The following is a 15,723-nucleotide window of genomic DNA, read 5'->3' as shown; positions in this document are numbered from 1 at the left end:
GACTGGTTGCATCTGATTGTTAGCCTGTTGAAACATGCAGCATGACAAAACTATTGCAAAGTGTGATATGAAGTACTGCTAAATGTGAAACAAACAAGATATTAAGAAACATTACAAACAACAACTGAGCCACACACAGAGTATAAGCAATAAACATATGATTTTTTTTAAGTTCTCATGCAATTCTGTTCTCCGACTACTAAAACAATATGATGAATCCCCAGAGAACATGAAAAGGTATAAAATTCCAAGAATGATTTCACTAGAGGTCCAAGAATCTGCAGTATGAAATCAGATATGCCCAAAGTTGTATCTACTACATGCAATTAAAATAAATTCTATAATGTATAATGTGTTTATGCTTGTGCCATCTATCACCATACCCCCTAGTTCTGTTGGCGAAGCCCTCCTGAGTAGGCTACAGGTGGGGCCAGTCACCACACACTCACTCTTTAGTTGCTCATGAATATACCTTGTTTTGGGCATGTGTGGTACTCAAAATTTAAAATTTAATTTTTTTAAAAAAAAATTTAAACAAATACCTGTGAATATGGCCACAATGGACCTCAGGTTTCAGAACTTGGGGGGGGGAATACTAAAATTGATGGGAGGGGACAACACACAGTATGACTACTTCCTAACAAGCACAGTCACTAGCATGGACAGGAAACAATGACATAGAGTTCAACTGAAAGTGCTCATGTGTGAATGAATGTGCACAAAAGAACACAGAGAAAAATCTGCTCATTGTGTGACCCCCATACTCATTAACACTCTGGTGTGTACCCAGCCTGAGATTTTAACAGGCATTATGCTTTCAAGTCTCTTTTTGCTGATTTAAGAAGAAACCTGCTGCATCAAATCAAGGTCCATCTAGTCCAGGATTTTTTTTCCCCAACAGCAGCCAGCCAGATGTCTCTGGAAAGCATGAAAAGTATCCTTTTTGTTTACTACATGTGTTAAAGGCATCCTCCAACCCCAGTGTACCATTCTAAGAAAAAGCACCTTGCTTAATCCATTTGAGCCCAATATCTCATACAAACAGGTCATCAGCTCTCATTCTCTTTTTCCTATGACTAAAGCACCTTTGTTACATACAGCCAACATGCATTAGTGAAAAAACTGGAATCATCTTCTGTACCAAAACAGTGCTAATGCATCCATCCACCTACAACATTTCTTCAAAAAAATGCTATATAAACAAAGCTCCCCAAAGGGGGATCAGGGAGCTATTTTAGCGCTTTTTGTTGAACAAACAAGAATGATAATAGGAATTTAATTTTATCATAAAAACAATGTAGTTATACACTAGTCGGAAGTGCTGCATAGTAATTCACTGCAACAAATATTTGCTATATTTTACCTAAAGGATCCCTATGCTATGAATGATAACTTTTGCTTTTTATGGGTAGAGTATTCCTCCAACTTTTCATAAAAAAGTACATTCCACACTTGATGAATTCACAGTAATTACTATTTTACAGCAGTAAGGGCTTGTCCTAGCTTGCCACTGACATACTTTTAAAATGTTTTTTTGCCTCTGTGTGTGTGTGTGTGTGTGTAAGATACTGACGAATGATACCTCAGGAGACCTATCATCAGCTTAAACCCAGATTTTGTTACATAACAATAATGAAATAATAAATAAATACTAAAGCAATTATAGTTGATTAAGAACATTCTAATTAACTACAAGGGTGAACAATAAATGAACATATTGATTTAAAATGTATTTTTAATACAAGTACTTGTATATACAAATTAATTATCTAAAACTAAATGAAAGTGTTTTTTTCACAATGGTTATTTCTTGTATGCAATTAATGAATCAACTAAAACTCATGTGATCAATAGACTAAGGTTTCTTTAATCAGTGCCAGTGATTATAACTTCAGAAAATCACCACGCTTACTCAAGAAATACTTCCTTACAAGTTTCTATTTCCAAAATATTCAAATTAGTTCCTAAACTGAGCACTTAATATATTAGCATTTCTATTCTCAAAAACATTGCTAGATTATAGTAAGGTTACCAACCAGCCCAGAATTTTACAGGCCTGGCCAAAATTATATCCTCTTGGCCAGAAGATAAACATTTTTTTTATTAGTGCAGGTGCCTGAGATGCATGCAGCCTTTCCCAACTAGTGTGCCACCAGATGTTGTTGGACCACAACTCCCATCAGCCTCAGCCAGCATTGCCAATGGTCAAGAAAGATGGGAACTGTGGTCCAGCAACATCTGTTGGCCCACTAGTTGGGAAACACTGTATGTAGTGTATACCTACTGAAGCATCACAATTTGGTAGGAGCAGCACACACATACCTTGAATGTTATTTTTCTTTGTGTATGAGATATGGTTACTTCTCAAGTCCATGGAGCCTTAAATGGTACTACAACCTATACAAGGGGTTTGTCACGATTCTAAAACCTAGGCAGTTCAGGATCCAAAGTCCTCCCTCCCTTCAAAGACATGCTAAGTGTAAGTCCTCCTAATTGACTAAGAGAGCATTTATAAAAAATATTTTGATAATGATGAAGATGAATTGGATTTCTATCTATTGGATTATGCTAAGGGGCATAATCACCTTAGGTCCTTTTAGTTGCAGGGTGGGGGGACACCTTCAGTTCTGCTTGAGGAAAATAATTCTGCACATGTTTGGTGGAAATCAGCACAATAGTACCAGAACTGTTACATACATATATTTGGAAACCATTCTTCATTTGAAATGCCACATTGTTAGCGATATAATGTGCATCTTAAATTCAGTATTTGTTAACAAAACAAAAACGTAATAACCAGATCACAATAAGAGAGCAATCCAAATCCCCTTTATGCTAGGCTCTTGGGGGGGGGGTTGGATTGAGGGGAGGTATCCCTCCACTCTCCCCTGGCAGCTCAGCAGCCAGCTGGCAAACATGGAGGCAGGAATACTGTTGATGGTATCCCCACCAGTGGAACCCAGCAGAAAGCCCCCAAAAAGGGACATTCTGAGGGCAGGAAGAGCTGAGATGACCTGAGAGCCACTGGATCCCATGCTGATCTTGCTACCATTGGGCAATAGCATCAGGCTCAATCTGGTGGATTCAGTCGCTGAGGGAGCCGGGAGCTGGTGTAGAAATTTGCCCTTATTGTCCTGTTCACCACCATGAGTGACTGGGCTGTGGATGGGGCAGTGGCTCTGCAAAACCCATGCAGAGGGGGCAGGAATGTTTCGTTACAAATATTCTGTTTTCATAAAGCTAAAAAACCCCAAGAAAAAGTCAACCCTTAATAAACTTCAATTACTCCATCATCAAAATGTTATCTCTTGCATATGTCCTGAGGCACTGTTCCCACATTTCTAGTAACGGAAGGGCAATACAGTACTGTGAAAATTAGTAAAAGACATATGAGCACAGATAAATCATGAGGCAATTTGTTGTTTTCCGCTGACCATATAGGATTTCTTTGTGTCTAGGTCAAATATGTTTCTTTATTCATTTATATCCTATTACTACTACACTCCATAAAATTACTGTTTGTATTCATGCCAAACCACCATGTCTATGGTCAACTGCTTATCTTGTTACAAGCATTTTTCAGTACCTAGATGAAGCACAGTTGGCACAATCTGAAACAGGAAAATAAACAATACTAGGGATGCAGCTCTGCTTCATGAAGACTAATGAGAATTTTGTTACATTAAAAAGCAGGACTGCACCCTAAAAAAGCCAAAAACTACAAAAAGAAATAGCTGAAAAATTAGCCATGTACCTTTCATGTATTGAGAAAAGGGGCATTACAATTGGAAGAGTTTTTATGCTGTTTTATGTAAAACTATGGAATGCTTTAAAAGAAATGCAGGTGCCGCAGCATCTGATTGCAGCCTATACTCTGGACAAGAGGCTACGTGTAAGGACAGAATATGGAGAAACCAATTGGTTCCCAGTCAGAAAGGGTGTGAGATGGGTGTATTTTATCACCCTATTTGTTTAATCTATACGCAGAACTTATCATACGGAAAGCAGGATTGGACCAAGATGAAGGAGGTATGAAAATTGGAGGGAGAAATATCAATAACTTAAGATATAACGCCCTCCTTGCTGCGTAGCTGGCAGGCTGGGCACAATTGCAGGTTGGGACGAAGCTGCTGCCTCCATCTTGAATGAAGGCAAAGTCGCACGTCGCGTCTATGATGCGAGCACGATGCAACAGACCTTAGGGGCGGAGCAGCTGGGCTTATTTAAGCCCAGCCGCCCCTCCTACCTTCCTCTTGCAGCTGTAACACCCACCCTGCCCTCCCTCTTTTATGGTGTGCCTAGGGGTCGCTTTGGGGCCGAGTAGGAATTTTTATCCTGCCCACCCTTGTTGGCGGGCAGGTTTTTTGCCTGCTCCACACTATGGGAGGAGGAGGGAATCAGGTTATGGGGCGTTGTTATTAATAGGTGGTTTTGGCTAATTGGCTACTTGACATTAAGAAAGGTTAATGCCCTCTCAGGGCAGTTCATTATTGCACTGGTAACGGAAAGGTGCGGGAAGGGAATAATTAAGGACAGCTAGGTGGCCCCCTTAGGCACCTTTGGAGGTGATTGGCGGTTCCGGAGGCCTGTCTGTCACAGCTATGCAGCTCGAGGACAGGATATGGGCTGCCTTTGGGGCCAACTCATCTCATCTACCCAGGGGTTATTCGGCCCCAGGTGGGGATGATGTGGGAAGGCCCCTCTACTCACCTACAAGGTGTGGTCAGGGTAAGGGGTAAGCAGATGGGCTTGCCCTTACCCCAACAGGGGCTGGTCGCCCGAGAGCTGTTTGGCAAGCTACTTGCTCATAGACAGTTCCCGCACCTAGGCTTCCCTCTGCAGGTCACTTTAAATTGGGTTTTTTCTTGCTGTAATTTAATAAAGTGGCCCTTGTTCAACCCAACCTGATGTCTCTGTGTTTTATTTCGTCCCTTAACTGCAAATGCAGACAATACCATACTACTAGCAGAAACCAGTAATGATTTGAAACGAATGCTGATGAAAGTTAAAGAGGAAAGCACAAAAGCAGGACTACAGCTGAATGTCAAAAAGACTAAAGTAATGACAACGGAAGATTTATGTAGCTTTAAAGGTGACAATGAGGACACTGAACTTGTCAAGGATTATTAATACCTTGGCACAGTCATTAACCAAAATGGAGACAATAGTCAAGAAATCAGAAGAAGGCTAGGACTGGGGAGGGCTGCTATGAGACAACTAGAAAAGGTCCTCAAATGCAAAGATGTATCACTGAACACTAAAGTCAGGATCATTCAGACCATGGTATTCCCGATATTTATGTATGGATGTGAAAGTTGGACAGTGAAAAAAGCGGATAAGAGAAAAATCAACTCATTTGAAATGTGGTGTTGGAGGAGAGCTCTGCACATACCATGGACTGTGAAAAAGACAAATAATTGGGTGTTAGAACAAATTAAACCAGAATATCACTAGAAGCTAAAATGATGAAACTGAGGTTATCATACTTTGGACACATCATGAGAAGACATGAATCACCAGAAAAGACAATAATGCTGGGGAAAACAGAAGGGTGTAAAAAAAAGAGGAAGACCAAACAAGAGATGGATTGATTCCATAAAGGAAGCTACAGACCTGAACTTACAAGATCTGAACAGGGTGGTTCATGACAGATGCTACTGGAGGTCGTTGATTCATAGGGTTGCCATAAGTCATAATCGACTTGAAGGCACATAACAACAACAACAATGTAATATTAGTGTATTGCTATGTTTTTATTCTTCTACTTTGCAGTTCCTATAAACTCTCTTGTGAGCTACATGGGGTCAAAATATGAGTCATGCATGTTAGAAGCCCAGCTGGCACAAACTTAAACATGGACAGAAATAAAAGTAGGGCTGCAACCCTGTTCCTTTAAAATAAAGTGTACAGATAATATTAAGATGCCAGACTATCTTCAGATTTAGCACTATAATTCGAAGCCAGGAAGGAAGAACTTCAAGAATTAACTTCAATCCAATTCACCAGATCATTACAATGTTAGTATGAGTTATAACCTTTGCTGTTCAATAAGCAGCTACAATGACAAAAAAAGCATAATAGTGTACTTCCTCAGTTTTACCACACGCTTTCATACTCCCCTCCCTGGCTGCTCTCGTTCAAGACATACTGAAGTGTAGCAGTGAAGACTGCAGTCCTATACACACTTACCTGGGAGAAAGCTCCATTGAAATCAACAAGGCTTACATCAGAATAGAAATGTAAAGGATTGCACTTGAGGGTGAGCCACAACCCTGAAAGCCTTGAGTTCAGATCTTCTCTGCCATGAATTCAATTGGTGGTGTTATACCTGCATTATCTATGGGCATTATACTAGCCTACCTAAGAGGACTGATGTACTTTGAAGTTTTGGAATTGGCTATATAAATGCTTTTATAAATGGTTAAGTATTCTTATTCCATTTTCATCATTGTTTGATGGTCTATTCCTGACAATAAAGCTCTATGATGGGATTCAGCTGTCCAAAACAAATCTGTGCTCTATGATATATGGAGGGAGCTTTTTTGAATACAAAATCTGAAGTTTCTTTCTGACAAGGGGTAGGGAGAGACAGACAGAGAGTGACTGTGCAATATAATATTATTATGGTTTTGGGGGTTGAGATAGATGATTTCTGTGGGTCCCCTTCCAGCCTCTGAAGAACCCTGTGCCTGGAGGTGGGCTCTGCAGCTGAGAAACCTGCTCTGCTGGTCAGATGAATCTCCTTTGTTATTGGAAACACGCAGAGAGGTCTGCTCCCTGCGAGATGGCTTTAGGATGCTTCCTATAAGCCTCATGGAAAAGCAAGATCTATTGGACTGCTAATGCTTTGAACTCCATCTTAAGCTCAGGTGGGGATGTGTGTAAATAAAAACCATATTTCCTAAAAGACACCACAGTCTCCGCTGAACATCTTTCAAGGAAACCAAATCCTGGGCAAGCACAAGGACCCCTGGAGATTTCTCACTGCTCAGAGATTGGGGTGGCGCACAACAATATATATGTCCTTCAAATATTTGCTAATGTTTTTCTTTACACTCCAAAGTTCTTATTCATTCTGAATAAACTTGATATTTATATTAGAAATGAGAATGAAACAAACTCAGTTGACATTACCCTTGAACCAATATTTACATGCTAGGTTGACTTTCCTCATTTCAATCTACATAAACTGATTAGGCCTGAGCTGAAATAGAGGAGTGGCTCTTTTGTTAAACTTTTTAAATCTTTTAGAATCTTGGGGGAGAGATGAATAGGTCCAAAAGTGTTTGCTCATTCTGAGTGAGAGCAAGAAGCATTGTCCTCACTCTGAAACGGACTTTGTCATCATGCTGGCTACATGATCACCTGTTGAATAAGAAACCCACTTATGCAGTGACGAAATAGTGCAGTCAGCAAACAGCACCCAAACAGCAACAAATAAATAAACAAGAGTATTGTTTTAGGGGACATGTTGGCCTCATTAAAATTTGCGCAAAAATGTTTGCTTGTGAATATCTCGCGCAGCCCTAATATTGATCACATTTATATGTATTTATTTATAAAAATATTTAACATCCTTTCATAAAATGTAATGGTGCCTGTTAGTCACATAACCATACAGCACTGATTTATACAATTATTTCTAGTAATATTTTGTTCAGAATACCCAAGGCATGATACAAAAATCTAATATATCAACAAATCTTAAAATATTCATTGTCATAATTACAGTTTACATGAAATTTCCATCTCAGGCAGATATAAAAGCTTGCTGCATCTGAGAAGGCCCTACCCCAGGCCTTCACTGGCCTAGCCCCTTTAAAGGATGGAACTGGAAGCAGGGCTTCCATGGCTACCACAGAATCCTGGCAACTTATGGCTATAAATGTTAACGGTTAAAACCAGTACACAGACCTGGGCCTCGAATCTAACAGACAAGCAAAAATATATGCTCTCTGAGATCCACTCCCACTAAAATGAAGTTTGCAGACTTCTGCACCAGCTGCAACATTTTCCAGAGGGGTAGCCGTGTTAACCTGTTGCAGCGAAAACAAATAATTTTGTGGCACCTTAAAGGCTTAAAAAACAAACAAACTATAGAAGGGCTATGCCACCGATTTGGGCTGATTGGTGCCAAATCTGGGTTGAGGCAGCTACAAATCACTACAGAGCAGATCAGGTAGTCTCTAATCAATTTGTGCTGACCTGGAGCTCAAATGGTATCTGAAAAAGCCAGACAGACTGTCTCCAAAGTGTTACAATTATTAATTACAACACCACATAAGGAGAACACCAGGATGGAGAGAGGAGGAAGGGAAGGAGGAGGGGAGCTGTACTTTGCTCATTGAGAGCTCTAGCTTCCAACCCAGGGCTAGAATCTCACCCAACACTCTCCAGTCACAGTGCTTGAAAGGAGGAATGCTGAAGTCTTAAAATGCAGCAAGCTCACACTGCTACTCTTTTGTAAGTTCTGTCTCTCAGAAAGTGTTTGGTGGAATTTGTTCACCTTGTGATTTGTTTCCTTCACAGTACCCTACCCAGCCTTATACCTGTTCCTAATCCTTTCCCCAACCAATCCCATTCCTGTCCTTATATTTGAAAAGTTTGTTGTCTGTGTCTTAGCCTTAGCTACTTAGACAGTGTCACATTCTTAATCCAACCCCACTCCCAATTTTGGCCCTAGTTTTTTAGGTTAGGTTTGCATTTTATCTGCAACTGTATTCAGTTTCCTGCATCAGTCTTTATTAGTACTTTGGGGGGGGTGTAAGTCTGGTGAATACACTGTACAGAGCACACAAGCAGCAAACATACAGTGTAATATTACGTACACCAGTGCATTAGTCTTCTTAAAAAAATAGGGTTTTTTTTAAAGCAAACTTTAAAAGTGGCTAGTGTGAAAATCCCTGGAACTACCTGTCTGAAATTTGGCAGGATTAATCCTCTCTTAAGGGGCTACCATGTATGCAAATGTCATGCACCTGTGTGAAAAACAAACACAAAAAGTCATGTCAGTGGGATTTCTGAATGTAAGTCAATGGAATTTCAGAAGATTTTTTTCCCCAGATCATAATTCAGTTCTGGGGGTCAGGTCAGCCTTAATTTATAATAGCATAAGTTTTCATGGGCTAGTCTCTCCCCAGTTGGACTCTAGTCTGCGAAAGCTTATCCCATAATAAATTTGTTAGCCATTACAGTACCACAAGATGCCTTAATGTCCTGTGATGGAATCAATGAGGTTTACTTAAGAATAAACAAATCTAGAACTGGGGTCAAAGTGCCAGTTCAGTGATGGAGCCAGGAAAGATTTGGGGTATTGCTTTTTAACCTAGATAAATTACCCAGAAGGCAAATGGAAGCTGCATTTTATACTTTTATTCAGGAAGTTCACCTCAGGTGTAAAGTGATTGTTTCTTATGCCCATTAAGACAATAACTGACAGAAAAATAAAACATGCTGATAAAAAATGTCATTGTCTTTAAGAAAATAGTTTTTAGCAAGCAATAAATATTTACTATTAAGAAAAGCGTAAGCTTACATGTTTATATGCATTTAGACTGCCAGGTCAGATACAGGGAACACAGTTGTACTTGGCCATTATCCTTCAGTTACTTTTCACACACACATTACTCTTTTGGACTGAAACATTATGTTTGTTTTGTGCAAGAAATTCTTTGATTCTCAGCTCTTCATGTGTGCATGCACAATTGACCAAATTTATGTGTTCATTTAAGACAGACTCTTTAGTCTAAGTATGGCACAAATATGAACTAAAGGTAAAGGTGTCCCTGCACTTATAGTGTGAGTCGTTTCCGACTCTTAGGGTGACGTCTTGCGACGTTTACAAGGCAAACTGTATATATGGAGTGGGTTTGCCAGTTCCTTCCCCGGCCTTTCTTTACCCCCCAGCATATGCCAGGTACTCATTTTACCGACCACAGATGGATGGAAGGCTGAGTGGACCTCGACCCCTTTTACCGGAGATTCGACTTCCTCCTTCCATTGGAATCGAACTCCGGCCGTGAGCAGAGCTTCGGCTGCATTACCGCTGCTTACCACTCTGCACCACAGAGGATCATACAAATATGAACTAGTATGGCATAAATGTGAACTACTAGGGCTCCTACTTGGAGGAAGGATGGGATATAAATTTAATAATAATAATAATAATAATAAAATTTGTAAAACAAACATTTTAAAAAAGTTTGCATTAACAAAATCAGCAATGACTCATATATCAGCTATTTTTCTTCCTAGTTTCACAAATTCATGGGCATATGGGCTATAATATAATTATGGTTATGATTCACTGACTGATTCTACCAAAAGTTTAAGGATATGGAGTAAGGTGAACTGAGCAACCTTATTTTGTCCCATTTCAGTTTCACTGCTCCTCAGTCATAGACTCATTGCACTGTGTCCCATTCTGTGTGGATATTTGTGCGGATACACTAAATTGTACACATTTAGCACATACGGTTGAGATAAAATACACTTTTCAATTAGGAAATCAGAAGAAGGCTAGAACTGGGGAGGGCAGCTATGAGAGAACTAGAAAGGTCCTCAAATGCAAAGATGTATCACTGAACACTAAAGTCAGGATCATTCAGACCATGGTATTCCTGATCTCTATGTATGGATGTGAAAATTGGACAGCAAAAAAAGCGGCTAAGAGAAAAATCAACTCGTGAAATGTGGTGTTGGAGGAGAGCTTTTGGATACCATGGACTGTGAAAAAGACAAATAATTGGGTGTTAGAACAAATTAAACCAGAACTGTGACTAGAAGCTAAAATGATGACACTGAGGTTATCATACTTTGGACACATAATGAGAAGACTTGATTCACTAGAAAAGACAAGGCTGGGAAAAACAGAAGGCAGTAGAAAAAGAGGAAAGCCAAACAAGAAATGGATTGATTCCATAAAGGAAGCCACAGACCTGAATTTACAAGATCTGAACAGGGTGGTTCATGACAGATGCTGTTGGAGGTCACTGATTCATAGGTTGTAATTGACTTGAAGGCACATAACAACAACAAAATATACATTTTAAACATTTTAATGTAAAATACATGTTTTTGTGAGTACTTTTTGAACACCGGAACAGCATCATAAAATCAAGTAATCTGACTAGGAGTTGCGTTCTAATCTGCAAACAAGTTCGGGACTCGGGAGCATCATATCAAAATGGACAGCTATGAAAAGCAGACCGAACAAATTCCTCCCCTATCCCCAGTAGGGTGACGTATTTCCAAGTGCACATCTGTATGACGGACATGTCTGCTAAGATGGACCTAAATGATATTAAAGTACCCAAATCCAGTTTTCTACCTGTCTCGTTTATTTATTTAATGCATATCCCACTTTTCCTCCAAGGAATTCAGAGAAGCATTTTTTCCCTTGTAACTATCCTGAGGGAAAATGATGCTGTGAGACAGTTGATTGCCTAGAAGAGTGATCACAATCAACAAGCCCAACACTCATTACTGCATCACAGTGTCAGTTCTTTATGGTTACCACTTTGTATATAAAACGTGAGTTAGTAAACGCACTGAAATGAGAGACAGAATTTGATTTTTTGAATTTGTAAGGAGGGGGGAAGGTTGAACATTTAGCAGATGTTCAGCACAAGATAATAAGACACACAAAAGGAGCTTTACCATGCCTCCCAAAACTGTCCAAAATAAAGTAGGGTAGATATTAAGAATTGTTTGAAAGTATAAGATTATAAAGGTCACAAAATCAACCTTCTCACTTAAAATCTTCCACATGCAGATATTCCTAAGCACTTTCTCATAGTTATCATCAGTGCATCCTGCTGGTAAAACTGATGGTGCCATATAAATAACAAAAGTAAGAATTATTCTATGTATCCTATGTATATTTACTCAAAGATGTCCCATTTAATTAAAAGATATTTAGGTTGCAATCCAAACCCCCTTTGCACTAGACTGGGGGGGGGGGGATCTGGATAGAGCTGGACTCTGAGCCAGCCCTACTGTCATCATGTGATGGAAATGGACCAAACATTTGCTTTCTCCAGGTTGGTGCCTACTCCCTCCCCATCTTCTGCCCCCGCCAGTGTGAGCAGCTGGGCTGCAAATGCAGCAGTGGTCCCACCACTTCATTGAGGCCCCCTGCTTCCTGGTCAGGGTTTGGATTGCAGCCTTAATCACCAAGTGTGCATAGGCTTGCAGCCTTAGCTCTCAGTATTTTTAGTGTTTACTGTACATTTTAAATATTTACTTGCTTTAAAATGACTTTTTAATGTCTGCTTTACAAGCAATATGAAAAGGGGCAAACATTAAATATAAACAAACAAGCCCCATTCACTATAATAGAATTTACCTCTGAGTAAATATGGTTAGGCCAGGGTGTTAGCATAGCACAGGAGATCATGTCCCTGTTGCCATATAAATTATAAAGTAACTAGGATGTTACAATCGTGGCTGACAAGCCAATGACACTAATTGGCAGTTGATTCAGTACCGCCAAAGGAAGTCCTTCACACATAATTAACCTACGTGGGATTCATTACTACAAGATGTAGGGCTGGCCACTGACTTACTGAGACCTGTCCGTCATGGGACGATAGGTCAGTTAATTTATATTTGCCATTACTGCTAAACAAAACCTTCATACTTGGAAGGAGTGTATCTCTGAGTATCAGATGCTGGATACAATCTACAAGATGTAGCCATGGTAAGATTCTCAGAGACATCTAGATGACCTTGTTGGAAATAGAATGCTAGGCTAGGGAGACCTTGGGTGGAAAACCTGTGGCCTTCTAGATGTTACCGGAATCCCATCATCCCTGACCATTAGTGATGCTGGCTGGAGCTGTTGGGAGTTGAAGTCCAACAATATTTGGGATCAAAAGTTCCCCACGCCTGGTCTACTCCACCAATGTAATTTCTTACATTAAGAAAGCAAAGCACTATCATGAAGTGGATATATTTACATGGTTTGAAGCTCATTCCACCTTAAAGTTTCAGGGTGGTAATCCTTGCAAATAGTAAAAGTAGATCCAAATGCCACTCTTTCCCTGCCCACTAAAAACCACCTAAATTCAAGTATTATACCACTCATAGTATGAAAAAGTGGAAGGGGAACAAAGGAGAAGCCCCCAATGCCGACCAGTCTGGTCTTTAAACCAAAGTGAAAAACTTTCCATACTTATTCAATTCAGTCTTAGCACACACCCCTCTCCAGAACAGCTTCACATTTAAGCATACAACCCATTTGATCTTCCAACTCGATACGACTATATTTCTAATGCTTCAAAAGAATGGGAAAAAATTAAATGCTTGGCTGGCTGCAGAATAGCTTCCTTTTATCAATAGTACTGAGAGATGGCAATCTCTAACCAGGCAGATGATCTTGACAGCCTCGGTTAAAAGTCTGGGGTGGAGTGGGGAGCCAGCATATAAAGGGCTAAAGGGAGAGGCTGTACTGGATAAGGCAAGTCGATGCCAAGACCCAAAGTTCCATTCCAACTTCCAACTGTCTTCAACACGTGAGGCAACAGCTGGAAACAAAGCCCAAAAGGAGAGCTGTGTCGTTAAGGCGCAGAGTCCTGTGACGGGAGCGCGCTTTCGCCGTTGCTTTCGCTTCTCTTCTGCAAGAAGGCTACATTTCAGCAAGCCACGCCGCACCGGAGGCAGTTGTGGCCTTTGCCAGTCTGCGGACAGCAGCAGCAGCAACACCTGCCTCGCGCCGCCTTGAAAGCCATTGCCAGCTCCTCTGGCTGAGCCCCTTCCTACAAGACCCCAAACACATGAATGCAAATAAAGGAAGGAGGGTGGCTTGCAGGGGAATGGGTGGGAGGCAGAGAAACGGCCACGGAACTACGAGGGGCGAGCGAGCGAGGGAGGAGCTTGGGACAGGCAGGTGAATAGGCGCGCCCTAACAGAGAAGCGACGCTAGTCAGCGAGAAAGGAGCATTACCTGTTTGTGGGGGTCGTGGGCTCCGAAGTGGTGAAGTTGGACGAGTGGGAGAGCGAAAGAGACGCAGGCACGCTGTTCCCGCCCCGGCTTCCTTCTCCTGGCAGTGCCGTCGTGGTCGCCGCCGCCGGGCGGTCCTTGCGCTTCTTCAGGCGCCAGTGCCCGAAAGCCGAGCGCTTCTTGCGCTCTCCAGCGGCGGAGCCGGCGGCCGGGAGGCTGCTGTGGCGATGCTCCCGTCGCCCCTGAAGTGCTGGCGAAGGGCAGGGGGAGGAAAATGACGTGTCCGGCTCGGAGTCCTCGGACTCGCTCTTGTGGAAGAGCCTGCCGAGCCTCTTGAAGCCCCCTTTCTCCATGGTGAGCGCCCCGTCCTGCCGGGAACCAGTCCCTGGCGGAGACACTCGCGAGGCGGCGGCGCAACTGCCTTTGGTGCCAGCGGCTCGAGGCTGGCCAGGTGTAATGAGAAGGCGCTTCGCTTGCGCGCGCTCTCGTACCGCCAAGCCAGCGGCGGGGTGGGGGAGCGGGACGGGAACCGAAGCGCCTCCTAAGGGCTGCCCAGGTTGCTTCAGGCCTGTCAGTTGCTGGCTGCTCTGCAAACCACACCCTTCCCACCTCCTCAGCTTCGTTGGAAGTGCGAACTGGGAAGCTCTCGCCAGTGGTTTCCTGCGCGTGTACTGCATATAGTTATTTATTTTGCCCCGCGCATCACCGCTGCCGCCTCCTCCTCATGGGGTAGTTTCGTCACGCTCCCATTTCAGATGATCCCTATCTCGCCCCGCGAAGGAAGAAGCGTATTAGCCGGGAATCCCGTCTGTTGCGCAGGAAGGGAGAGGCTGGCTTTATCCGTGCCAAGGGTGCAAATTATAAGACATTATCGTTTTTCTGATGATGAGGCCGAGATTACCTACAGACCTGGATTCCTTGTGCAAGGGCTGCAAGTATAAATGGGAACGCATTTGGAGAACACTAAGTGCTGTGTCCTAAAGATCCCCTGATATTGTGGGCTGCAAACTCCTTTTTTTCAGGCTGTTATATATATATATATAATTTCATACGGTTACTGTAATTTTTGATAACAACAAGAAAAGAGGGAAGATTGCTGAAATTATCCACCTCCAGCATCCATAAAGGTTGCAATTCTGTGCCCACTTTCCCTGGGAGTATAAACCCTGTTGAACTCAATGAGACTTCTAAGTAATTAGACAGCATCCTGCAAACCTGACATACAAACAAATGCCTGGTCTGATTCTGATGTATGAGCATGCAAAATCTAGATACATCCAGAGCTGAGGAGTAGCAAAAGAAACTGTTATTGTTCAAGCTAACTTGCAGAAGTAAGCAAATGGTTTGTTCTTCAATTATTGTCAGCTGTCCTTGGGCACATCTAGATAATAGCAGAGCCTTACCAGATGCCCTGACAGATACTTTAACAATTAGTCCAATGCTATGGTAGAATTATCGGCACCCAAGGCATTAATAAAGATGATATTTCCTTCTTTAAATAATACAGATTATATCTATCACTCTTTAAATAATTTGCCTATCTGATCTGGTCATTTTTCCTCTGCGGATGATCTGTTGTGATCAGGTAGAATTGTCAATTGACCAGTGCTTTGTTCTGAACCACTTAATCCAAAAAAATGTACATAATGCACCAAATAAATTATGTGTTCCATTCGTGGATTTGTCATCTGCATTCGATTCCATAGACAGGCAGCGACTATGGGAAAAATTAGAGGCTAGCTTAATGGATAGACGCTTACTACTTCTCATACGACAGCTCT

The 15,723-nt window shown here is 41.7% G+C and overlaps 1 protein-coding gene across 2 annotated transcripts in view; it reads right to left on the bottom strand.

The window, feature by feature from the left end:
• Nucleotides 1–14,634, bottom strand: part of CRYBG1 (crystallin beta-gamma domain containing 1) — a 139,026-nt gene extending 124,392 nt beyond the window's left edge. Inside the window, exon 1 of one of the 2 annotated variants that reach the window (XM_061623496.1) lies at nt 13,946–14,634. In XM_061623496.1, the coding sequence (XP_061479480.1) occupies nt 13,946–14,619 (674 nt within the window). In that variant the 5' untranslated portion in view covers nt 14,620–14,634. The remainder of the gene's footprint in view (nt 1–13,945) is intronic. The other variant, XM_061623497.1, reaches the window with a different exon arrangement.
• Nucleotides 14,635–15,723: the final 1,089 nt, after the last annotated feature.

The sequence above is a fragment of the Rhineura floridana genome, chromosome 4 (genome assembly GCF_030035675.1).
Source record: "Rhineura floridana isolate rRhiFlo1 chromosome 4, rRhiFlo1.hap2, whole genome shotgun sequence".
NCBI classification, from domain to species: domain Eukaryota; kingdom Metazoa; phylum Chordata; class Lepidosauria; order Squamata; family Rhineuridae; genus Rhineura; species Rhineura floridana.
The sequence above is the reverse complement of the archived record's forward strand: the minus strand, read 5'-3'. Positions and strand labels throughout refer to the sequence as shown.